The sequence below is a fragment of the Psammomys obesus genome, unplaced genomic scaffold, assembly GCF_907164565.1.
Source record: "Psammomys obesus unplaced genomic scaffold, mPsaObe1.curated_primary_1811, whole genome shotgun sequence".
Taxonomy (NCBI): domain Eukaryota; kingdom Metazoa; phylum Chordata; class Mammalia; order Rodentia; family Muridae; genus Psammomys; species Psammomys obesus.
In genome coordinates this window covers 7,646,976-7,672,659 of record NW_026596051.1, presented here as the reverse complement: position 1 = coordinate 7,672,659, position 25,684 = coordinate 7,646,976, and the positions used below count along the sequence as shown (strand labels likewise).

General features: G+C 40.1%; 1 protein-coding gene across 4 annotated transcripts in view; it reads right to left on the bottom strand.

Moving 5' to 3' along the window:
* The window catches only part of Cobl (cordon-bleu WH2 repeat protein), a 244,038-nt gene that overhangs the window by 45,021 nt on the left and 173,333 nt on the right, over nucleotides 1-25,684 (bottom strand). For 2 of the 4 annotated variants that reach the window (XM_055623924.1, XM_055623925.1), the window contains one exon: nucleotides 24,063-24,233. The exons of the other annotated variants lie outside the window; for them this stretch is intronic. In XM_055623924.1, coding sequence (XP_055479899.1) covers nucleotides 24,063-24,233 — 171 coding nt within the window. The remainder of the gene's footprint in view (nucleotides 1-24,062; nucleotides 24,234-25,684) is intronic. 4 annotated transcript variants of the gene reach the window in all.

Sequence of the window (25,684 nt, the reverse complement as noted above, 5' to 3'; positions counted from 1 at the left end):
TCTATCTATCTATCTATCTATCTATCTATCTATCTATCTATCTATCTATCTATCTATCTGTTTGTTGTGTGTGTTTGTGTGTATCTGTCTATGTGTATATGCAATGACACATGACACATTTGCAGGTCAGAGGATAATTTGCGGGAATGCTTGTCTCCATCCATCACAAAGGTTCTTGAAATCTAACTTAGATTGAAGGCAAGCAACTTTATCTGCTGAGCCATCTCATCTCATCTCAGGCCCACCAACTGAATTTTTATTGCTTTTGAAAGGGTTTCTTTGTGTAGCCTTGGCTGTCCTGAACTCACTTTGTAGGCCAGGCTGGCCTCAAACTCACAGAGATTCACTTGCCTCTGCCTCCCTGAGTGCTGGGATTACAAGTGTGCGCCACTGTACCCAGCTTATTGCTATTTTTCTTTGAGTCCCTTTCCCCTCTGTTTTCTGTCACATATACTTTGAGGTTTCCTGGTTCATTGCTAGACATTTTAGGAAAAGATGGATTTCATTTTCATTTATTAAAAATAAGAGATATCCCTGTTCTAGATTCTTCTAGGTTTGAATAATGCTTATAATCCCTTTTTGCATGTACTGCCAGTTAGAAATAAAACATCTTTCTAACAGAGGAAGAAAAGGAGTCAGACCACCTGCTCAGAAACACAGTGTGCTTTTGAGTTCCCTTTAATCCCTCCTGCCTGCCCACTGAGACCATAAGCCTAGAAAGTATAGAAACAAGGGGTATCTGGGGTCTGGATAGCGAACCTGGGGAGGAAGGCTTCCTTCTACTGCCACACCATGAACCTTAAAGTCATGATGAAATAATGAACTTAATAAGTGAAATGCACGCTTTTTGGTAACATTTGAGAATCTTGACATAAGAATCTAATCTTCTGCTTGACAAATAACATACAGTACTGTGAATCATCTTCTATATCTCAGAAAAGATGACAAGTGACCTGCAATGCCACCGCAATATTGAACATCTCAGAGGCCCCAGTCCCTGGACCTGCCTGGCCTCCGGTGATACTGAGAGCCCATCCAGCATCAGATGAGTCACCTCCTCCTCTTCATATGTCCACCCCCTTTCAGCTGTATTGAAAGTGAAAGTCAGTCATTACAGATGAAACTGTCCCTGTCTATCTTTAACAAAACCTTCTATTTGGTGTTTCTAAAACAATCAAAAATAAGGTTGTGGTTGTTTTGTTTAAATATAGATTACATTTCTTCACATGCTATGTCTTTTTATTTGCATATTGGTGGATTCTTGAGTTTTATTATCTATAAATCTATCAAATGCATGAAGCTTTAAGCTGTTCAGGATAATACAAGGTGTTCTAGCTCCTGTCTTGGACTCAGACCATACCATATGCCTTACACTAAAAAGAACCTTACATTGAACTTTTGCCACCTGAGTGACAGAAGTATACAGGCTGAGAAGTTCCAAATCAATCAAGACATGATAATGATGATGATGATGGTGGCAGTGGTGGTGGTGATTTTGTCTGCTCCTTCTTTTGACTAACTGGCCTAGAGGTGAGTGATTTCCTGAATTTTGTTCTCCATGGCATTCCCATGATCTAGTGGTTGATTCTTCAGCTGTAGCTCTTAAAGCCCCTGAGTGGCCCCAGGTCTACATCCCATCATAGACCCCTGGGTAACAGAGACTGGCTCTACTCTATAGGAGCACAAAGAACACCACCATCCTGCATAATTTCTTATGCTTTTCTCTTCCTTTTCTTCTTTCATTTTTTTCTTTTTCCCTCCCTCCTGCCCTCCCTCCCTCCCTCCCTCCCTCCTCCCCTCCCTTCTTTCCTTTCTCCTAACACAATGTAAGCAAATGGAACTTACCTTTTACTTAAAACTTTTCTTTTTCAGTTATCAGACCCCTACAAGTGTCAGAGTGAACGGGGCCTGCCAAAGATTTCAGACATCTGACCTCTAGGTCTCAGAGACAATAAATGTATGTTATTCTCTCTTTCCACTCAAAATATGTTGCCATAATGTCCTAAGGAAACACATGAGTGTGGCCAGGCTGTGGGGGATTAAGGGATTCTCAGTGACTGTTAAACTAGGTCTCTGAGGACTCCCCACCTCACATCCCCACGCACATCTGCAGCCTCATCTGCATAGCTGCCAGTTCAATATTTTTGCCTTCTTATTTGTGTACATTGCCTAAAGTTTAGGACACATAGACTAGCACAAACTGTGAAGATGATTTATTCAAACTGTTGTTTGGGTCTGTACTAATGAATAAAAGCATATATAGTTAATATTGAAAGCTATTCTGACAGGTGTTGTTTCAAGACAAGCTACCTTCTCAATACTATCAGAAATCCCCAAATGCAAATACACCATAAAATATGTGAAGAAAAGGTACGTGACTAATATTTATGCTCATATAATATGTTCTCTGTAACACATACATACCCTGCAAAATTACCATCTAAAGGGCACTCAATCCCAGTGAGTGGTTAGTTTACAGACCAGGGAAAGTCATACCATGATTTTCCCATGGAGCCCTTTTGCCCCTCCAGCAGGCTTGGTGATGTGTATCTGCTTGTAACGGTGACAAGATCAGCATCTGAGCCCATCATTTGGGGAAACTTGTATAGAATTGTTTCTAGCCTTATCCAAAGTCAACAGACTACACAGCCTGTAAATTAAATGTTTCATACACAAACCACCTGTCTAACACACAATTATGGTGGCCCAAAATAACTTGGCTTTACTGGTCAGAAAACACTCACCTCAGCAAAACTACCAATCCCCAAAATAACCTGCATGGATGCTGAGGTCTGGCCCTACGTTTTCAAGGTCAGTCCCCAGGACTCGCGGCATCCTTCACTTTCCTTTCCTAAAAGGCAAGGATGGTGCACTACCACCAAATTTTACCTGGTATGTTCCTATTAGGATTCTTTTTGGTTTTAAAATAAGTTTGTTTCATTTTCCCCTCTAGATTAGAAAATCAAGAACATACTAACAATTAGAATAAAGTCACTCATCCTTAGAATAATCACAGATTACATTTGGTTGCTTTTATTTCTGGCCTCTCTTTATAATGTACAAAAACAACTAGATACATCATCCCACTAGTGTCTATTCACTCACTTTATATTAAATGGGTTAAAGATAGTATTTTTTATGTCAGTGATAGACTCATGCTAACAAAATTCACTCATTTTACATGTTTTTTGACATCCTGGTAAAACCATGGTCTTTTGGAGACTCAGATAGCACTGACCACACGGTGGTACCATATAATACTGAGCACAGTTCTTCAGGAGCCTGCATGTGGGAATCAGCATCCAACATAAGGTGCAGTTCTTCCCAGAGCTGGGACTCAAAGGGTAGAACCGAAGTGGAATCACATATTTTTACTGCTGAGTTACCCACTAACAAAATTTCTGCTTCCTGTTCTGTCACCCTTATGTTCTACAGGGTTAGGGTCCTTCATTCTAAAGTTCTGTGAGTAGACACAACAAAGATGTCACTGAACTGAAAGTTAAAACTGCCCATCACTTTGGGCTCTTTGTGTCTTGAAGGCCAAGAAAGGTTGGAATGATGGTGACAGTCATTGATCCAGACTACCAAAGGGAAACTGGACTGTGACTCCTAACAAAAGTATCAAAGAATATTTCTAGAACACTGGCTGCCCCTTAGGGAAAGTCTCAGAATTACAATGTCCTATGACTAAGGTCAATGGAAAACTACCCTAATCAATTCTAGGAAGACCACTAATTGCCCAGATCCTTCAAGAATGAGAGTTTGTGTCATTGCACTAAATAGGAACCATGACCACTATAGGTACTTAATAAAGGTTGAAAAGAAGGTGGATGATAGAAATACCAGTTCGTGCCATGAATCTGTTTACAGAAATGATGATTACAGCCATTCTTCTTTTTTGTTATGAATATGTTTTTAGGTATATATAAATTATGCAAAAAGATATATCATCTTTTTCTGGTCTTCTTTCCATTGCATGGCATTTTATATCAGTACTTAATTAGTAATTATACACCAGGAAAAGAGTGTCTTACGGGGGTTGCCCCTGGAGGCAGGGAATCCTATGTTTCTGATGGTGTGCAGCAGAGCTGCCTTGTGTTACTTGATATTAAGACTGCATCGTTATCTGCATTTGGAGATTAAGTGTGGTTTAAAAACATCCATGCGGTCAGTGGTGAACTCTTGACAGTTGTTTACATATCATCTAATGAGTCTAAATGAGCAGAATATTTCTAGGGTGTCTGAGGCTTCTATGGAGACACTAGCATTTTAGCTATTATAGATTACAAGAAAAAAGATATCCCTCCTGGAGCTCAGGATTTACAGAACGCAGCATTCAATCTGCCCCGCACCAAAATGCAACCAAGCGCTGTTTGCATGGGGAAATCCACCCTTGCTCACCTTTGGGCAGCAGAACTCCTGGCTTGAAGGCCCTTACCTAAAACTGACTCACATATCTAGTGCTTTTGAGGCTGTTGCCTGCTGAAGGCAGATGGTTGGGCTTTCAGCTCTCCAGTCACATGAACCAGTCTCTATTTTAATTCTGTTTCTCTTGCAATATGCCACTGTGTAAAACACACGAAGGTATTTCTATTTTATCTACAAGCCCCACAAGAAAGCATTATATTTCTAGTAAACATGTATAGACAGTTTTCCTGTCATTTTCTTTAACCAATGCAACCATTTATACTGTACTGAGTAGTATAAGTAATCTAGAGATAATTTAAACTATACAAGGGAGGATTATGTAGGTTAGGTGGAAATACTACACTACTTCACATAGGGGATCTGGGCACCCAGAGTTCCCTGTGAATGTTAATGGATGACTGCGTAAGTCGTTAGGGCTAAACAGTAAGCAGAATTAACATATCCATATTTCATAGAAGTTATTATTCTCCTCATGCTTTGAAGTTGTTCAGAAAATGAATTATTCAATTAGCAATGGTGTAATTCCTCCCAAATCAGCCTTCCCAGGGTGCAACCCTAACTTCATATCTGACATGGGCTGTTTAGAGGCCCCTTCCTCTTTCCCTGCCTTTGTGCTTCTTTCATCCATCCTATGAGAGGTGCAGGAGTCACAGCCACAGAAACAAGCTTGAGGGCTCAAGTGCCTCTCCCTGGCTTGAGGATCCTGTACTCTCACCAGACAGAGGGGCCATGTAGCAGTAGAATTCAGGCTTATGTTCAGGCTTTTGGCCAGCACTGAGCCTGCCTGTAGAGAGTGGATAAGAAGCTTCCAATTAGCACTAGTTGTGTCTCTGAAGTGGCAAGAAGTGTCCACTCTAGGCATCTCAACTAAACACTGGCTGCAGTACTCCCAGGGCTAATTTATTCCTATGTTTTGTTGCTGCATGGAAAGACTAGTGCTTGCTCGTGGGCATTGAGAAGCTGGGAATGCTCTGCAAGACAAAGAATAGTGGGTACAGAGGACCGCTATTCTATCTTCTAAGGACATGCAATGCAGAACTCACTGTCACAGTTGAGGGGGCGTGGTTACCAGACTTCCCCTGAGAAGTGGCAGAGGCCCCCAGGTACAGGACATTCATTTCCAAGAGCAGTTAAAGACACATTTTAAGATATCTCTCAAAGGAGACGTGCAATAACAATACCCTAAGGAAAAAGAAAAGCAATTTAGCCTTGCATTTCTGAGGAAGGGGTAGGAAGTAGAAAATGAGGTTATTTGGGCTTACTTCATAGCATGATCAACATTTTTCTTCTTATTTTGATGTTGTTGTTGTTTACAGGGAAGACATGAGTTGCTTAATCTTTCTAGTTTTTGGAAATCTGAGAACAGGTTTGAAAGAGTTATGGGGACATCAGAGAGTGACAGGCTGAGTGGCTGGAGTGGTCTGATGGGGTGTAGAGAATATCCAGAGTGCCGGCATCCTACAAGACATAGGCATTACTGTACCCCATAACACTTTCACAGAGACAGACTGATGTTGCCTAGCCTTCTTTTCTCATAAGAAGCATATATATTTGTGTTTTAATGTATAGTTTCTTGCATTTTGAATTGCCGCCATTCTCATACTAATTATGATTTGTTCAGTGTTGAATTGTTGTTCCAAATGTTTCTGCATTTATTTGCCTGTGTAATTCTCAAAGAGAGCTTTGCTTTTCATAGAAACTCTGGAAGAAAGCAATTAACTTGCCTGAGATTATTTAACAATAGAGTTAAGAGCTGAGCCCAAGCAACTTGTCTCTAGCCTGCATGCCTGTCTGGAGACACTACAGTAGACAAGATTGAGGTTGCTCAACATCATTTCTGCCTCTCCTATTTGGAGAACAACCTAGTTTTCTAGTACGAGGATTCTAATGACCCAATCACATCTCACTCTCCTTGCTATTTCTTGGTCATTGCGTTCTGGCCTAAAACAATAGATGCATGGCTCAGTCACCACAATTGACTCTAGAGCTTCTATGAATCTCACTTTGAGTGAAATGAGCTATTTCTTCCTCTAGAGTCACAGTTACTGGAACTGGCTAAGACAAAAGATATAAGTAACATTCCAGTACCATTTCTGGACCTGTTATGCCAAACTATGGGAAACATGGCTCTGAAGAAATGTCTGTACATAGATATTCCCTCTGGCATTATTCCCAATAAGAAGTTTAAACAAATTAAATGATATGTATATGGATAAATGAAGAAAGATAATAAGGAAAAAACATAAACAATGGAAGTTATTGAGTCTTTATAAGGAAGACAATTCTGCCTTATGCTACCATATGAATGATTCTCAAGGGCATTATGCTAAAGGTGAGGAGTTAGTCACAGAAAGACAAACGCTGTGTAATTCCATTTAGATGAGATACCTAGAGCATCGCATTCTTAGAAACGAACGGTGGGACTGTGGTTGGCAGAGGCTGGGGAAAGGGGAAAATGGAAGTTAATGGATACAGAACCAGACTGGTAAGATGGCAAAGCCCTGAAAATCTGCTGCACAACCATGTGAATACCCCAACAATCACAGAATTGTGCACTTGAAAATATCTAATGTTGCACATTTTGTGTTATTTTTTAAAGTTATAATTAAGAGCTACTAACTGATTCAGCAGTTTACTCAAACATTCAAGTTTCCTTGCATAGGTCAAGTAAAAACAAGTCTAAGCAGAACACAGAGTCTGCCAAGCCTGGAGCAGGGTCTCGAGGGCCCTTTTGCCTGGGAAGTCTACAGCACAATCTGTGACTAATGGTTAATATCTTGGCTCAGTTTCCTCGGAAGTCCTGTTAGCTGGGAGAAACCAGTGACAATGTGGCAACCTTTAAGATGGATAGAATTCATTACGTTAAGAATAGTATGAGTAACTGATTTCAGGAGGACCTTTGGAGATCCAATATAAAGCTTCTTTATAATACTCTGCAAACATACAAAATAAACGGGAAACAAATGTCAAGCTTACTATGAATGATGTCCGAAACCCAAAGTTCAGAAGCAACTAAGACACAAGATAGGTTTCAATCTTGTGTGTGTGTGTACACCAACACACAGATACACATGTATTCACAAATGCTTGAAAGTTTTAAGAGGTGGGTGAAAAGTACATGTAGGAAAAGGGAAAGCATAAGTAGGAGGAGCCTCTAATTTCAGCATGGTGTAGGGTATTACAGTGCTTGATTATCCCTGGAAGCATCTCCTGCGATTGACAGGTTTTCTCTGCTAGTCAGTGAGAACTCAGTGTCATCAGAACTGCAGATACTCTGTAAACTGTCAGCAAGGATGAAATTCAGTCAGGGTGAGAACAGGAATGCCCACAGGAAAGGCATCATGGGCCATGATAAATATGGACAAAATCAGAACAACTAGTAGCTGGAAAGTGACAGGGTACTGACATGGAAAAGGGCCCAGGGCCTGGAGTCAGGGCTAGTCCTGCCTCATGATTACACATGGGTACATTGTACTCTCTGCAGTTTCTTCTATCTCCATAGCAACCACAGGATGATGATAGCAATTGTTACGGACCAAAATTTGTTCTAAAAAACACAGCTGTAGCGAATTCAGAATGCAAGATTACGTGGAAAAGGTCTGTAAAGTAGTGAATAAGTAAGTCAGGCCATAGGGTAGACCGCACTGGGTGAAACCATGTGACTGGTCTTAAAAGATGGGGAGATAAGGGTTCAAAACATAGAAGGAAGAGCTATGGGGCAAAAGGAGAAAAATGTCATTCACAAGCCAATGAGGAAGCATCCAAAAAGAGCCAACCCTACTGACATCATGATCACAGACTCTCAAACTTCAGAGCTGGGGGAGAAAACATGGCTTGTGTGAGTTGCCAGTATGTCATAACAGCTCCAGCAGTAGACCCTTGTATGGTGTGGCTGGGGAGAAGAGTCTTAATTCAGTCTAGTCGTGAGAGGTTTCTGTGTGGGAACTATGTGAGCATGGTGCTTTGGCTCATTCTCTACTTGCTGTTGGCTAGAGTTTTAACACAAAGCTCAGTTGGTGGCTGTGGTCTCAGTCCAAGAGCTTCAAACATGACCAAACACTACTGTCTGTTTATCTCAAAAGACAAGGGCTGACATCCTCTGCATTCTGCGTCTGAGGATCTATGGACTTTGGAGAGATGAGTAGGGGAGTCAGAGATGACTCACAACACCTGCCCACACACTGGCATGCATAGTGAAGCCAGGAAATAAAACACAAGCTAAGTAAGGGGGGCTAATTGGCAAGGAACAGTCTTGGCATAGGGATTAAGTTGCAGTTGGCCTCAGACAAGTTACTTATCTCTGTGCCAAGGCTTTCTTATTTGTAAACTGAGGATGCTAACAATAGCTCTGACTTGTTAGTGCCATGGTAAAGATTAAAGAATTAACCTATAAAAATGGTGGCCATTAGCTATTTTTACCTCATGCTTTTACCCTACGAGTAGTGAATCCATGGCACACAAAACCCTGTCCAGCTAAGACCTCTTGCAGACTGACCATAAACCACCCTCTCCTCGTCAGGTGCTCCCCAGGTACCAAACAGCCAATCAATGCAGATGTAAGTATAAGGATAAAGAAAAACAATGAAGCTGAAAAATATTAATATGGTGACACGATATTCTGGCCCTGTCCAAAGCTGGGTAACTCCACTTTAACAACTATTTCACCATGTTCTCCTCAAATTTTAAATCTCCTTTCAGTGGCAAATTAGAAATCATGGTAGTTTGATATAAATGTAACCCATAGATTCATGCAGTTGAATGTATGGTCTCCAGCCGGTGGGCTTCTCAGGTTATGGAACTTTAGGAAGCAGAGCCTCCCTGGAGGAAGTTGGTCCTTAGGGGTGAGCCTCGATGTTTTATACCTGGCTCTACTTCCTGTTCACCACTTGCTTCCAAACTACAGAGGCAATGTGACCAGTATCTCATGCTCCTGATAACATGCCCTGGCACTCAAAATGTGCTCCAAAATAAGTTCTTCCTCCCCTAAGTGTTGTATATCTGGCCAAAGCAGTAAGTACTTAAGATGGACAATAAAGGAGGCCAGCAATGATTTCTGGGAAAACGAGGTGGACAGATTCACAGTTCTTACAAAGCCAAATGTAGGTTCATGGATATCTTGTGTAAGGCAAACTGGCAGCCATAAGCTAATAATATCACACACTGTGCTAGCCTCGTACACTGACATGTGCACACATGAGGCACTTGTGTCTCTGCATGCATGGACGAATATGTGTTACAAATGTGTACATGGACACAGTGTGTTCACAACAATGATATACACACGTGAATATATATGACATGGATACGCATGTGTGTTGTGCATGCATATACATGTGCTTACAGGATGACATATACACATTATACAGAGACGTGGTAAATAAAGATGTATACCACCCACAAAGCACATACATGTTTATATGTGCATATACTCAATGTGCCCATGTACTAGTCTCCCCAGCGACAGCAGATGGAGCGTCTGCTAAGCTGAGCACAGGCCTTCCTTTAACTGTGTGATTCTAGGCAAATCAGTTGATTCTTTTGGATTCTTTTTCTTCTTTCTGTGACTATGGGGTAATCACCTTTAAAAGTGTAGTCACCAAGCTGCCTGTTTTGTGTGAATGGCTGCAATATAATACTGGCATAAAGCGGTGATGTTTATTTTTTGTATCTTTGTTTCCATTCTGCAGAGCAGTCCATCAAGAAGATAGCCAGAGCTCCCCCTGGTGGTTGTATATATATATGCAGCCAAAACCATTTGTTTTTCATAACACCTTAAACCCAGGAAGGAACTAGAAAAGATCATCCTGGGTGAAGTAACACAGACCCAGAAACACACACATGGTATATACTCACTTATAAGCAGATCTTAGCTATATAGTACAGGATAGACATACTGCAATCCACAGACCCCAGGAAGATAAGCCTGATGGACATCTTAGGCTTTATGTCGGCTGAAGTTAGGAGAGAGGGGAATATCTCTGACACAGACTCTGTTGCCTGCTTTCTGATCACTTTACCCTGATGAAACTTCCCTACCAGACCACAGGGGAGGAAGACAAACTCAGTCTTCATGTAAATAGATGAGCTGGGGTGTCTGGGTAGGTGGGCTGTCCTATTCCGAGGAATAGGGCAGAGGATGCGGGTAGGAAGGTGGGACTGGGAGGAGAAGAACGGCCAACGACTGAGATGTAAATTGAATTAATAAATAATAATAAAGGAAGACCCAGCCCCTTAGGGATCTTCCAGGCTTGCAGAGAAGAATGAGGGTTGGTGGGCAATTGGTCCACCCTGGAGCCTGGAGGGATTCTGCCCTGCCACCGACCCTGCCAACTCTCCAGATGGTCATAGGAAACAGGTGGAAGCTGGCCCTATCAGTTGGCTGTCAAGTGGGGTAAGGATAGTAAAGAGGGTGGGCGACATAGCTATGAGCAATGCATTTATGCCTCCTTGGCAGAAGAAAATGACAGTGAGAATAGTCTCACGTTTCCTCTGGAAACAGATAGGAAGACAGAGGTTAACATCTTATGTGTATGTTTACACATCTGCATTTTCATTTAAAAGTATGTCCAGATGGCTGCACAGACTACAAAATGTCCCACCCAGTTTTCCTTCCCCCCAGATCAAGGCAATTTCATAATCAAGAACATTACTATCTACAATTCAATGGTCTCCTAGTTGGATAGGATGGATTTTTTACTTCTCAATGGGCATGTAATGTCACTAGAAAGTATATTTTGTTTGATATCCCATTAGATTTTTAACACTGACATAAGGTGGTATATGTAGATATGTGAATAATGTTTTATTTGTACACAAAATATGCACACTTGCAGAGTAAAATGGCTATGAATGACAGAAAGAAATGTTTGAGACACTGTGGTATAGGTTAAACATTTGCCTATTTACAAAAAGACTGAATAGAAGAAAAAAACGTGGAGAGAAGTTGTCAATGAGGTGCTTCAGGATACAGGCAACACACAGTGAAAAGAGAAACTGGCCATGAAAACAAAGGTTCTTTATTGCCACCAAGAACCACCCATTCTCCTGTACAAACAGACGCTCTATTAATAGCATATGCTTAATTTTACACCTCTGTCCACCTATGGTCAGACAGTCAGGAGCCTGACTGTAAGTCACAATCACTCTCCCTTTAATTCCCTTATTGGAAAACAGCACCCTAAAGAGTCCTAGAGCCAACATTAATGTTGGGGCCAAGGGGACCAGAAGGCTCCCAGACTGTGCACAGGGGCACCTGCTTTACCCCCCCCCCCCGGAGGTACATAAGTCTATATGGAAGGCTTCTCATACCCTCCAGCAGGGACTAGCATTCTGAGCTAAACTGAACTTTCACACATAAAACTTTACTAAGCAGCAAGGCCATGCAATCATACCATCTATGTGCTTTCCTGCCATCCCCATTCTCCTTCGCTTTGAGATTTGTGTGAGGCAAGAGATTTTTATATTCCTCCAGGCCACTTCCGCCTACATTCTATCAGAGGGTGCATTTATTCTTTAATCCTAGTCTATTCCAGGCCCAAGAAGAATGTGTAGTTCACATCAATTCTTCCATTTGAACTCAGACTTGGGCTACTTTTTCCTTGCTTTTCTCAGTTCACCCAGTTTATAATTCTGGATACAACCTATCCAATCTACATAATCCTGAAGCTCTCTTGTCTTTCTGCATCCTCTTCCCTTTTCTTTTGTTCTTTACTGGAGAACATTGGCAGATGCTGTCTTTTCACTGGTCTGCAGCTTCATGCATTATGAGAACATATACTACTTACTTAACGAGAAGGCTAGAAGTTACTTGAATCACTTAAAGATAGAATAAACAAAGAAATGATGATATAACGGGGACTCCTCAGCCAATAATTACTGGCTTCATCTAATTACTGAAGAGAAACCTGACCCTCCCATCCCAAAGAGGATCCCTAGGCCTCACATTTTTACTATTTCGGTCTTCGTTTTCAGGGACATGTTTGAAGTTTGCTTGTTGCTTAGGCGTTGTGATTAATAAGACAAAGCCTTTTTTGAGCTATTTCCTTGATCCATATTCCTTGATCTGAATGACACAACAGTCATGCACAGCATATACCCTCAGAGAGGAGACCGGAAGCAATTGCTTTTTAATAGATACATTCCAGGACCTTAACAATTTATAAATGATTGTGATGTTTGAATGCACTTTGCATTCTTGAGTGGAAGGCCTTTACCTTTCCTTCTCTATTTTTGCCTGTTGCAAAAGGTTTGTTTGGTTATGGTAAATGTGAGCCTGCGCATAGAAATATTTTGAATCTGATTATACGAACTATAAAAGTTGTGAACCAACTGAATCATATTATGTGTCCAAATTAACGCAAAAACTGTGAAAATTAGCAGCTGATAAGCATCACAAACACAGACGCGATGTGTGATTGATTATAATGGGTGCAAAAATGAAGTACCAGTGAGTAAACAGTTGGAAAATATCTCCAAATTATTTCAGCTGCAAAACTAGCAGCTTTTACCTAAAATGAGAAGATTGGATTCAGAACCATCACATCAAGAATCAAAACTTCTGTGGTTCACAGACTCAGTGTGTCGCACTGCCCACTGCATAGCTGCCCTCGATGGTAAAAACACGTGCTTAAGCCAATTATAGTAAACAAATAATTACAGTTAAGTTTTCTTTTACCTTGGCATTTGCTATGAAACACATATTCTCCATGCTGCTTTCTGGTCCACGAATGTGCAACAGGCTATGTTAGTGACTAGTCCGCTTGATTTGTGGGTCTCCAGTCAGGACATGGGAACTATCATCTTTTACTGATAGCATGCATTATGGAGAAAAGACATTACACTTTTTTTTTTCTCCAGCTGGTTTATCAGGAAAAGGCATGACCCACAAAGTCATGGATGGGTTCTGGAGTAAGTCAGACAAGAGCCTTTCTGAAATGCAGATGCTCTGGTGAAATGAATGTTTCTAATTTGGAAAACACTCTAGTCGAATGCATGGCATACACTAATCTGCCTGATTTTTAAACTGAATTGTTCTGAAAAAATGTTGTATCAGCCTTTTAGCTTTGTGTATCAGAGCCTTTTACCTCTGCCATAGAGGTAATTTGGGGATTATCAGAGACTAGCCAGCCATGTCTTAGGTCATGTGATCTTTATGAGCAAATAAATGGAGGTTTTGAAGTCAAGCTGTGTTTGTCATGTACTGAACTGTTCTTCTGTCTTGTGTGGCATGCATAGTATGTGTGTCTGTGGAAACTCTATTTTCACTAATTTTCAGTATATTTTCCCCCATATCTCTTAAGCTTTAACTAATGATTTCATAAGCAGTATTACCCTCCTCTTTTGTGCTCAATTTTTGTCTTGAGAAGTTTTGCTGCCATCTTTCTTCAGCATAATAGCTACTTCTCACACAAATGCTTATTGCTGTAATTATATACAATCTTCTACAAGCTTTAATGTCTTGCTCATAAATCCTGATGCTTTCCCAACATTTTATAAACATTACCTTTTCTTGTTTAGACTTTCCCCACTTAATGATCTGAGGTCAAATGACTGCTACTCATCAGACAAAAGTCCTTTATTTTAATGCAAAAAAGAAAGTAAAAATGAAAAAAAAAGAAACAGAAGAAAAAGACAAAGTACTTTCTAAGAGAGAGAGAGAGAGAGAGAGAGAGAGAGAGTGTGTGTGTGTGTGTGTGTGTGTGATTCCCATCAATTTTTGGCATGGCACTACATTGGTTTTATGTAGCTCTTGCTTATATTTGTTTTCTCACACATACCAGTATCTGCTATGACAATTTAAACATTTTTTCAGCTAATGTTTTCATTGTGATCAACAAGACAACAGTCTTGTAGGTAAATATTACTCTAAGCACAACCTTTTAGAAGATTCTTCTGGAGAAAAACATGAAAACCTTTCTAGATCAAATGTGTTATCACACACTAATAAATGTTAATCAAAGCAAGCAAGAAACGTTTTCCTTTTGTGCTTAACCTTGAATCTTCAAATATGACCATACTTACCTATTCTGTCTGGGACAATAGAGGTGACAGTGACTATGTCAGTTTCCTTAAGATTTCACAGGGAACTTGGGTGCAGTGAGCCAAAGCCTCCCCTGTAGACACAGCTGTTAGCTCCTTTGGCACCTCTGCCATCTATATAAATCTTAGAACCAGTATCTCTCAAATAGAGACATTGTTTCTTCCTTCAACAGCTAAGTAAAACCCAGAAATTTTCTATCTACTCTCCTTTTCTGGAAAGCATCCGGTGAGTGCTTGAGCAAAAATGGATGAATAATGCAGATGAAGAGGAAACATCTCCCCTCTCCTTTGTTTCGTAAACCAGCCAAATGGCAGAGAACAATGTGAAAACCGGAGACACCCAATTCTCAAGAGAGAAGGGGTACATCATAGGTCCCAAGTTCCAGAAGGTTAGATATATGTGTGTTCAGCACTTTGCTTTACAAGGTGGATGGAATATTTCCATTCTGTTCAAACTGGCAAAATCAGACCACCCATGTATACAATATACTTTTAAGGAAAATGGAGACCAAATGCTGGAAGATAACATTGAGTATGAAAAGTATGAGCTCACATAAAGTAGTGTATTTCACAGTAATAGATGCATGTATCAGTGAATACCAGATAAGTCAACGTTATCGACTTAAACCTTATATTCCAGAGTCTTTACCTCCTTCAAAAAAATATAAAATTCAAACAAATCTTTGCCATTTTGCATTTATATGTAAATTCTAAAGAAAGTAAAGGAGGGTACAAATGGGCATGTTTTGTCCTGAAAGTGGAAGAAGGCAGAAAGACAGCAACATCAGAGCCAGGACAGCAGAGGCACCAGGAAAAACCTGAGGCAGGAGGAGGCCTGTCCATCAGGAGCGCTTGGCATGAGTAGGGAACGACGCACAGCAATAAACTGTAGAGGAAATAGATGGCAAACATGAATGTGAAGTCTTGGTTGAACAACTGCCTGCTGGTACCATGCACTTCACCCCTGGAGATTTAACACTGCACACAGAGTGGTGTTGGTCAATTGACGTCAGCATTATGTGACAGCATTGCTTTTTTTAGTCTGTTTCCAGGTCTGTTGTTAAACAGGTCTATTGATCCAGCAGTAGAATTCTGTCTCAGGTGAAAACGGTGTTATAACTGTCATTTCACTCACTGTAGGGCTTTCAGTTCACCAAATAAAATAAGCAATAACACCTATTAGTTGGAAGGAAAAAGTAATTTCCTACCTCATTTATTTTAGGTTTTTTTTTTTTTATCGTTTGAGAATCCCATAAATGCATATAATGAGTTTTGACCAAATCTACCCTTTCCATTCTATTTCCCCATCACTTTTTTTTTTTCTCAACTTCATGTATTCTTTTTAAAAACCCATTGGGTTCACTTAGTGCTACAAGTACGTGTCGGGTATAGGACTCCCCCGCTCCCAGAAGCTCATCATCTACTTCCAATACCTCTTCAGCTAGAAGAAGGACTATCTCTTCAAAGAAAAGAGCCTAAGCCACTTGCAGAACTAGTAGGAAATAGATGGTATTGCTTTGTAATGTTCCCATGTGTAGATATCCCTTCTTGATGCTGGTGATACTGGGCAGAGCTCGAGCATAAATTAAGAGGTCAGAATCCACTGAGCTGGAGATAGACATAGGTGTAAGGTAGGCTGAGATTCAGGGTTTGAAAGACTTTAAGTTCCTCATTCGGCTATTTCCTCTAGGGCAAGACTGACCTCTAATATAAAGGACTACTGCAGGGAAGTAGTTTGAAGTTTCATGGTCTTGTGGTTAGGGACTGAAATCGAGAACTTTGGGCTTATATCATCACATATGGCTCCCTAAGACAGAAAGAAATACTAGGAGAATGGATCTTATTTACTTTTAACTGATAAAGGAAGGCAATAGTACTTAATCTTTTTACCATTCCTGAAAAAAAAACATATGTCCATTCCTTATGTCTTAGAAGATTTTAAATTTATATAAATTCAGAAAGAAGTTCTCAAAACACTTCATATTGAAAAAGTTTTATTCCTAACTTGATTTCATGCTATGAGGTAAAGATTTAAGACACTAAGGGTATAATTATTTGAGTCAACACAATGCTTGATTAACTTGTAGAAAATTAAAGATACACTTGTCTCTAGCTTTTCTAACAATTTTACTTCTTTTCTCCATTCTATTGGTATTTGTTATTTCTTAGTAATGATATGATAGTAAATAATAACCAGCTGTACAGAAACAAAAAGTATAAATAATTATAAATTTTGTCAAGATAAGTATGGGAAGCACAATATTTATAAGAAGCAAAATATAAGATACTGTTTTAAAAAGTTTTATATAACCAATTGGTTCTGACAGAATGCTTTAATTAATTTTTGCCAAATTCTTTAATTTATGGCAGCCAGCTTATATGATTTCAGTTTTTGTATTCTTTGTACCTTGAACAAATATGCATATCTGTCTTAATTACCATTTGTAGCAAAAAGAAGCTTCTCTGATTAGGGCTGAGAGATGCACTAATATATAGTATAACAATAAGTCATTAGGACTTAAGGTTTATTACTATACTGATTTAGCAAAGGAATAGGAGTAGGTTCTTCTCTAGGACCTAGGACCTGCCTGGCCATAGGCTCTCATTTATGGTGCCAGGTATGAGTTTCATCTTGTGAAGCAGACCTCAAATCCAATCATAAAACGGTTAGTTCCTCCCATGACATGTCTGCCACTATATTTTATGCCTTGCAGACCAGTTATTATTGCTTGCAGGAGTCACAGCTGGATAAGACTCATAATTCCCTTTTTCCTTTGGTAGCATGCACACCATACCTTACGGCACTACAAAAGTTACCTCTTAGGGATGAAGCTTAAAGATGTGTACCAGCTTGAGTTTTCAATGTTCTATAACACAGTTTGTGATGTCTACAGGGAAAGGTCCTTACCATCAAGTTCTGGAGGGTAACCATGAACACTGATAATAGCATGTAATGTCTGAAGGCCTTTGGGACCTCACTGGCCAACAACTCCAAAAGTAGTAACCTATCCATGGCACTAGGCTTTTTGTTTGTAAGCATATGGTATCCAGGAGTGGCATACTGTTTGGTTACACGGTAATTCCATTTAAAGTTTTTATATTTGTGTAAGTATACATTTTAAGGAGTAGTAGGTTGCATATGACTTTACTGAAATATCTTCAGTATTGACCTCTCTCCCTATACTCCCTCCTTTACCCTGTCTTTCCATCATTCGCTCTATCCTTTTCTGCCCACTATTCACTTCTAGCTTTTTATGGTATAGTGTTCTATCCTCCCTTGCTTTAAATCTTCTCAGCCCTAAATGGAACATCTGCAGTATACCGTTTCCTCTGCAAACTCAAGGATCTCTGTGGAAGAGGAAATAGAAAGACATTAAGAGCCAGAGGCAGTAGATAACTAAAAGGAAACTGGTTTTCAGACACGGCAGGACAGTTGAACATATGAACTCATAGCAATTGTGACTACATGCTCAAAACCTGTACAAGCTTAAGCTAGACCAAATCCCAGCACAGAGAGGATGAAGGTGGCCATGAATTCCCACTCCTTGCTAAGGAGTTATTGGCCATGAATAGCTGCTTGGAAAGGGAGAGTCAGTCTTCTTAAAGGTGTACCCTCTGGTAGGTCAACTATACCCCAATGAAAAGCCACAAATCTAAGATTATATGGGCAATAAAAACTATACTTGATGGGTTTAAAAATACCAAAAGAGGACACAAATTTTGTTGGGTAGGGAAAGGGGAAGACCTGAGAAGAGTTGGGGGAGGTTAGGAATATGGTCAAACTGCATTATATGAAATTCTCAAAGAATTAATAAAAAATAAAAAAATACCCTTAACATTTTTTTGTTTTATTAATAATTTTATCTATCAGTTGGCTTACAAAATTTTTGAAATTTTAACAATCTGCTTTCATGAGCTGCCACAGTCCAATTCCATTGCACTGTCACTGAACTCTTTAAATGTCTTTCAAGTCAGGGACATGATACCTTATAAATTGCTAAAAATAATTAGCAATAAGAATTAAATTTCTAAGTTTCCTTTTTCCTCATTGCTATATACAAACTGTTGCTTTCCTTGCTTCTGTCTTAAAGAGAATTTGGTATTAGTTCTAGGTGAGGATAGTAATGTCCAAGGTACAAAAATAGCAGGCCGAAAATCTAGTCAGGGACAGACTCTGCTCCCACAGTCAATAATTTCCTGCTGTTTTATGGAATAGGCTATTCGTTCATGATCTATTTCCTGTTTTCCTGTATGCTCTGCCTTTTCCCATGGCAGCAGGAGCAGCTGTGAAGCCAGCTCCCTTGCCATGATCAGGAAAGTAACAAATCAATAGGAGAAAAGGGCAAGTGAAGCGACTCTGTGCTTGCTCTGATATCAACTTGCTTGTGGACTTTAAGGGGCTTTGCAATTAATGGGTTTGTTTTAAAAAGCAGACGTATTTAATTGGGGCGGTTGAATCTTAGAACAAGAGATTAGGTGACTTAGGAGCACTGACCCAAATTTAAAGGCATCTACCAGAGTGCTGCCTCATCTCAGCAGCTTCAGGCTCTCTGCTCAGGCTCTGCTTGTCACCAGCCAGCAGCCTTTGTGAGCATTTGCTCCCAACGTTCAGTTAGATTACAGGCAGCCGTCTGCAAACGCCCACGGTGTGCTCCAACTCTCTGTTCTTAGCTCCTCTGCTGAGTCACTGCCTGAAGTACGCATTATCATTGTTAATTTTGCATTGATCAAACCCAAATTACCAAGTTTTATTTCAAAATGGTAATTCTTTTCTCTGATCCTTTTCCCCTGGCTTAGAATTTCCTTAATGTGTTTGAGAATAGGGTTTCTATTCAGATTTTAAAAAAGGATTCTACGTATGATCTTAATCAAAAGACCCAGAAGTGATCACAATTTAAAATCAAAATGCTAGAAATGACAGGATGGTGACTGCTACTGCTGAGAACAGGAGAAAATGACCCAATTTATTCTATGCCATTGTAATCCTTTGCCGATTCTGTTATAAACATATATCCAGAGAAAGACTTATTTCCTCAAGCTATGTACAAGGAAATGTATAAGAAAATGATAGTCACTGAATAATTTAATTAAAAAATTTAAGGCAATGCTTCAGTATGTACTCCATGTGCTCTATCTGCAAATCCCCAGGGTCTTCTAACTGGAATATGTAATTGATGAGCCATTAATAGCCCAATTATGATGGTCCTGTAAATCCTGAAAACAAACAATCCAGTGCAACTCATGGGATGGTTCTGCAAAAGTGATTCATAAGCATTCAAATGCTGGCAGAATGGAAGCTGGTTAGGAAGCTGTGAAGCAAAATCCAAAGGCACACACTATTATTGGTTTAGACATGCATATAAAGCACTTGCATGTGTAAGTAGATAGCTAATGGGAAATACAAAAGCTTATTAATATGAATAGGATTAAAAGATGGAGCAGAGACCTATTAGTCTCCTGCTCTTAAAATCATGTTAAGAACCATTTTACACAGTCCTGTTGAAGATGAACTTGGTAACACAAGGCTTTGGGAGGCTACAGTGCTTAATCGCTCTCCTTCCTCATCTGTAGCATTCATCCATACAGAATTTGCAAGATGTTTTGACCATGAAATAGCTGACTGCATTGCTCGTAGAAAAGGAACCTTAACTTTAGGAACGGCTGGTAAAGGGAAGAGCTTATTCTCTGGCGTACACAGCTTCATATCTGTCTTCTGTTGGCTTTTTGAAAGGCTGTGCTTTGGTTACAGTTAACTTATTTACGAATATGAAAGAATGTCTTTTAAAGCAGAAAGTAATTTTAAAGGACACCTAACATTCTTAGGACGCATGAGTTAGATACACATCTTCACAAACACTACTCTTCTATCTTCTTACTACTAATACTGTCCAGAAGCCAGACTCTTTAGTCTCTGGATACTAAATAGGCATACAATAGCCTTCTCCAGCCACAAAGAAGGTGTTCTAAATTCCCCACTAGATGCTAGAAAGTACTGAGAATACTACTGTACTTAAAACTATACACATACATAGACATATACGTGTACGTAGGTATTTGTGCTGTGCTTAATGTTTACCATAGATCTTAGCAATTTCAACATATAATTTTCTTTTCCTTTTCACTTAAAGGAAGCATGTCTGAATTGCCAGCACCACTCCACTTACACTTGGGGCCATTATTAAGGAAAATAAGAATTACTTGGACACGGGTGCTGCAGTATCGCTGTAATCAATCTTAAAATGGAGATACTGCCAAGTGACACTAATGGTTGTGACAGTGCACAACGGATACTGTCTTTCCATTTTCCCCACTACAGGTCGGTGTGGTTTCAGGGCCATGGGTCAAGCATTTATAAAATCTAGGGAAGAAACGAGGAAAGGGTTTAAACAGAAAGATAGAATGACGCTATCAAAACATGGGGCAGAGTTCTGAGAACCTATGTTGTGTCTTCCCACTGCCTTTTTTCCTCTGCATAAAAACACGGCATCTACTATCTTTTGGAATGTTCTCAAACTCAGAAAGGTTAGTCAAGCTTTCTGTTTCCAAAAAAATATTAAGACTTGAGTAGTATATACATCTGTTTTCAAATCACAATGGGTACGCCAAAGCCAAAGGTGCCCCATAGAAGATTTCAGCTCAATGCGAGAAAAGAGCAGACAGAGTGGTGGACAAAGCGAAACAGAGGGTCTGAGGTTCTGTAGAGAGAAATTTCACTACATTCCTTAAGGTTTTCAAGCTCAGGTCCCTCAGATGGCAGAGCTGAGGTGAGGGCTATAGGAGATTCCGGATGGACCCTCATCTGGCCCTTAGAGATAGTCAAGACTCCACAGAGCATATGGCCATTCTAGTATAAGGAATGAAGTTTTAAAACGGAAAGCAGGAGAATATACATAAGAGCTTGGAGCTAGCACAAATGTATCTTTCCAGAGAATTCATGTAGCCCCAAGCAGTCAGACATCTGAATGGGAGAGTAGGTGAGAAACAGGATACAGGCACTTTATATGTCTACTACTTTTGCCTTTCTTGAGACAGGTAAGAGTAATGAGATTACTGGTTTATGGAAAAATGTAGAAGAATACCAAGATTTCATTTTCCATAACTATTCTTTAAATTCTGAATAAAAAGGCCAAGTGCTTAGGCAAGTGATCTGTTTCCACTGTCATAAAAAATAGATAGGCCAGTCCTGCTAATTAGGCAGCACAACGGCTCTGCACGGGATGCACAAGATTCTGGTGCACACATAGTCAAGAGAGAGGAGGAGTGGCCTCAGGTACGTCCAAGGGGCTGGACTGAATTGCAGGTAGTCTCACAGGGAGACTGAAAAAAGTCGCATTTGTTGATTCTCATCTAATGGTTTCTAGGGCATCTATCTTGGCTTACTCTTCACCATATTATAGGTGTCCCTGTTGGTAGGGGAGGGTGGAGGAAAGGTGAGTTATGATATGAAGGCTAAGGAAATGCCATACTGGAGAAGTAAACACAAAGGCAAACAGCAGAGACCACAGAATGAAAAACTAAGCCACAGGCAAAAAGAAATCAAGTCTTATAATTGTCTGTTGCTTTACTACATAATCTTCACACTTTTTAGGAAGTCTCAAGTAGGCTGGGATCTGCCTGAAGCCCCAGTCTGCCTCCTATGTGTTAAGAAATCTGGGTAGTCCCTCTTCCCATTACTATGTAAACCACTTGGACACTGAACTGCCATGTGGCTATACCTGTGCAGGGTTTCCAGGTCATCTCCACGAATAGTCCTTGGTTGGAGTATGATTTTCTGGGAAGTTCCCTGTGTTCAAATTATCTTGTTCTGTTGCTCTCCTTGTGAGGGGGGAGCAGCCTTACCAGGCCACAGTAGAGGACAATGCAGCCACTTTTGATGAGAACTGATAGACTAAGATCAGAAAGAAGAGGAGAACTTCCCCTATCAGTGGACTTGGGGAGTGACATGCATGCAGAAAGGGGAGGGAGGGTGGAATCGGGAGGGGAGGAGGGAGGGGCTTATGGGGGGACACAAAATGAAAAAAGTGTAATTAATAAAAAAAAAAGAAATCTGGGGTCTGCAGAAAGGCAAGTGAGGGAGAAGGTTCAGGCCTATCCCTGGCTCTTCCACCCTTTGTAGACCACTACACTGCAGATCTTTTGGGTGTCCTTTCTTCACAACGTGAGTTTTACTGTGCTCACTCAGCTCTTCCTGTTCACTTGTACCCACAGGGAAGGAATGCTGTGAGTGAGGATAATACTCACAGAAGTGGCCTCTGAAATCACTATGTGCGTGAGAATACCCGTCCTTTTAGAGATGCCAGCACCACAGCTAGCATTTTATGGACTGATATCTAGTTGATTCTTTTTTTAAAGACTTATTTATTTTTATATGTATTAGTAGTTTTTATGCATGTATGTATATACACCATGTGTATGCCTGGTGCCCATGGAGGTCAGAAGAAGGCTTCAGGTGGTTGTAAGCCATTATGTAGGTGCTGGAAACTGAACCTGGGTCCTCTGCAAGAGCAACAATTGCTTTTAACTACCGAGCCATCTCTCCAGCATCTCTAGTTCATTCTTAATTATCAGATACCTTGTAACAATTCATTTGCATAAAGAAACATTAAATATAGTGGGGATAACATAATTGAAGGGCATAAGAACTATGTGTAGAGAAATGGAAATTGAATCCCTATTATTTTGCCTCAAGAAAAAAGATAAGTTAGTGGGCAGGTAATTGTCACTTCCAAAAACAGAAAAAGGTAAATGCAATGGTAGAAAAGCACAAACTTCCTACAAGCACAATTATACAGATGTTGGTAATTTGGCTACTTTGGCATGACGCTGCACTATTAGAATACATGGTCCCTGATGCAGTGTGCTTTGTAAGAAGCACTGTCACAGGCCTGACATGTGACAGTGGAAGGTGATGCCTCCCAAATATGTAGAGCTTGTAAAGCTCTTATTCATGTTAAAGAAGAAATGCTATACATATTTATTAATATTCAAAAAGAATCCTAAAAGAGTGTAAGAGAAGACAATGTATGGAGAGAAACAAAGGCAAAATGGACTCTAGTTCTGGCTGTGGCTAGACTGAAGCGGCTTCCTCTTTGTGTTTCTCAGATTGTACAGAGAAGCATTTAAGTGACTAGACCTGGTGACAAGGTTCAGATATGACTGATAAACAAAGTCCTCTAAACTCCTGGACACTTACTGTCCTGATATGACACTCAGCAGAATGTCTAAGTTTGTTCTGCCAGAGGCTGTTACTCTCTGCACACATTCTAAAAACAAAACAAAACAAAACAAAACAAAAAAACAACCCCAACTCCAAGGAGCATCATCTCCTCACTGACTATACATCCACAGGCACATCTTTAGCTAAAGTCTAATGGTACTGATAGACCACATCACTCTTACAGGCTATTGTTTGGCATTCACAGTGCATTCTCTGTGAACCTAGATGCATTGCATTGAGCATTTGGAAAGAAATTTGGAAAGGAAAGGTACAGATGTTCAAAAGCAAGAAGGGAATGTGTGAAAACAAATTTATACCAGTAGGGACCAGAAAGACAGATGGTCAACACATAGCTGGAATGGAAACAAGAGGCACGTACGTTTGGGTTTCAGCTCTGAGGTCTCGGAACCAGCGCCTTCCCCAGGAAAGGTGACAGGCTCTATGACATCTGTGTCAGGAGGAGGGTAGGGTGGGGGCGGGGGAAGCACTAACTGGGGTGGACCCCGAGCTGTGCCTCTGGGAGGCTTTTGTGGCACCTGACGTCCAACACCTACATGGAATCAATGGGAAGGATTCAAATGTTAAGCCAAAGGAGGTCCTGTCTTCTAACCAAGAGTACACTGCTATTGTCCATCAGACACAAAACCATACCTCACAGCACTCTGCGCCAGAGCAACCATATGCAGTACCAAATCCAACAACAAAGCTAATTTGAAAACATCAAAAAACAGTCATGCCCAACACCAAGTCTAATGCAAAACCAATCACATTCAATTCCAAATCAAATACCAAAGCATTCAGTTTCAAATCCAGCCTCAGTCTGTCCCAAGCCAGCCACACCCAACGTCAAATCCCAGTTCACTCTGCATTAAACCAGCCACACCCAGTATCCAAGCCACTCACTCAGCAGTACACCACAGCCAACCATCTGTATGCTCAAACATTTCACACACACAGTATTCTATTGTCAGCTGTAACTGGAAAAGATTTACTCTCAAATGGTTGGTTGACATTTGTCTCTTTCAGGCATAATTCCATGAAATGCTGGTCCTGAAACAACTGGAGGCAGCACAGTCAAGTGAAGAGCCACTATTGTTCACACCGGCCTTTTCTAAGCTTACAGATCTCATTCAGTTATTATTGAAGGACAGTGCAGGAACATGGGTTGCCTCTATCAAGCACTTCCATTTTTTTTTTTTAGGACAAAAGTCTTGAAACTTTTTTTTGAAGTGGGTTCCAGGTTACAGAAAAAATTAAGGGTGCTCAGCCCACCTGCATTTTGTCTCAAGAATCAGAGAAGCCCCTTGGTATTTGTTACATGTTGGAGGCATATTTATAAGTTTATATGAAAGTAGTCTTCTTATGCTAATGGTTTTGTAAAAGCCAGTGGCTTAAGTTCATAAATGACATGAATTATCTTAATTTATGTTCATAAATGATAAAAATTGTCATAATTCATGTTTATGATTGTGTTTTAAAAATAATTGCTTCAAGATTTACAGTTTAGAAAAATCTTCTAGCAATACAGTTGATGATTTTTGACCTTCACCATATAACTAAAATATTGAGAAACATCTTCACTAAGAAATATACTCATTTATTCCTTCTGTGGATATGGTTTTCTAGATGTGGGAAAATCTTTAACTTCTTCACATTAAAATCATTTCTTCCCCAAGATACAAGTAAGTCTGGGTGGTGCTGTTGGCGGCCCTTGGCAAGCAACCTTGTGTCAGAAAGTATTCATATAAGGTTGTACCACGGGACACTGGGAGAATGTTTCCCACTCCAAGATTTATTTGTGATTATCAATAAATGCGGCCCTTGACTCAAATGTAGGTAACTACAATACTATTTTACTTCATGTTCCAAAATAAACCTTTAAAAAATATAGATGTCTGAATAGAAAAATCATCAACTTTGTGCACGTGTATGTATGCATGTACACACGGAACACATGTGTGAAGAAACTGTCTTTCGTCTAACCTGATACCTAGGTTTTGC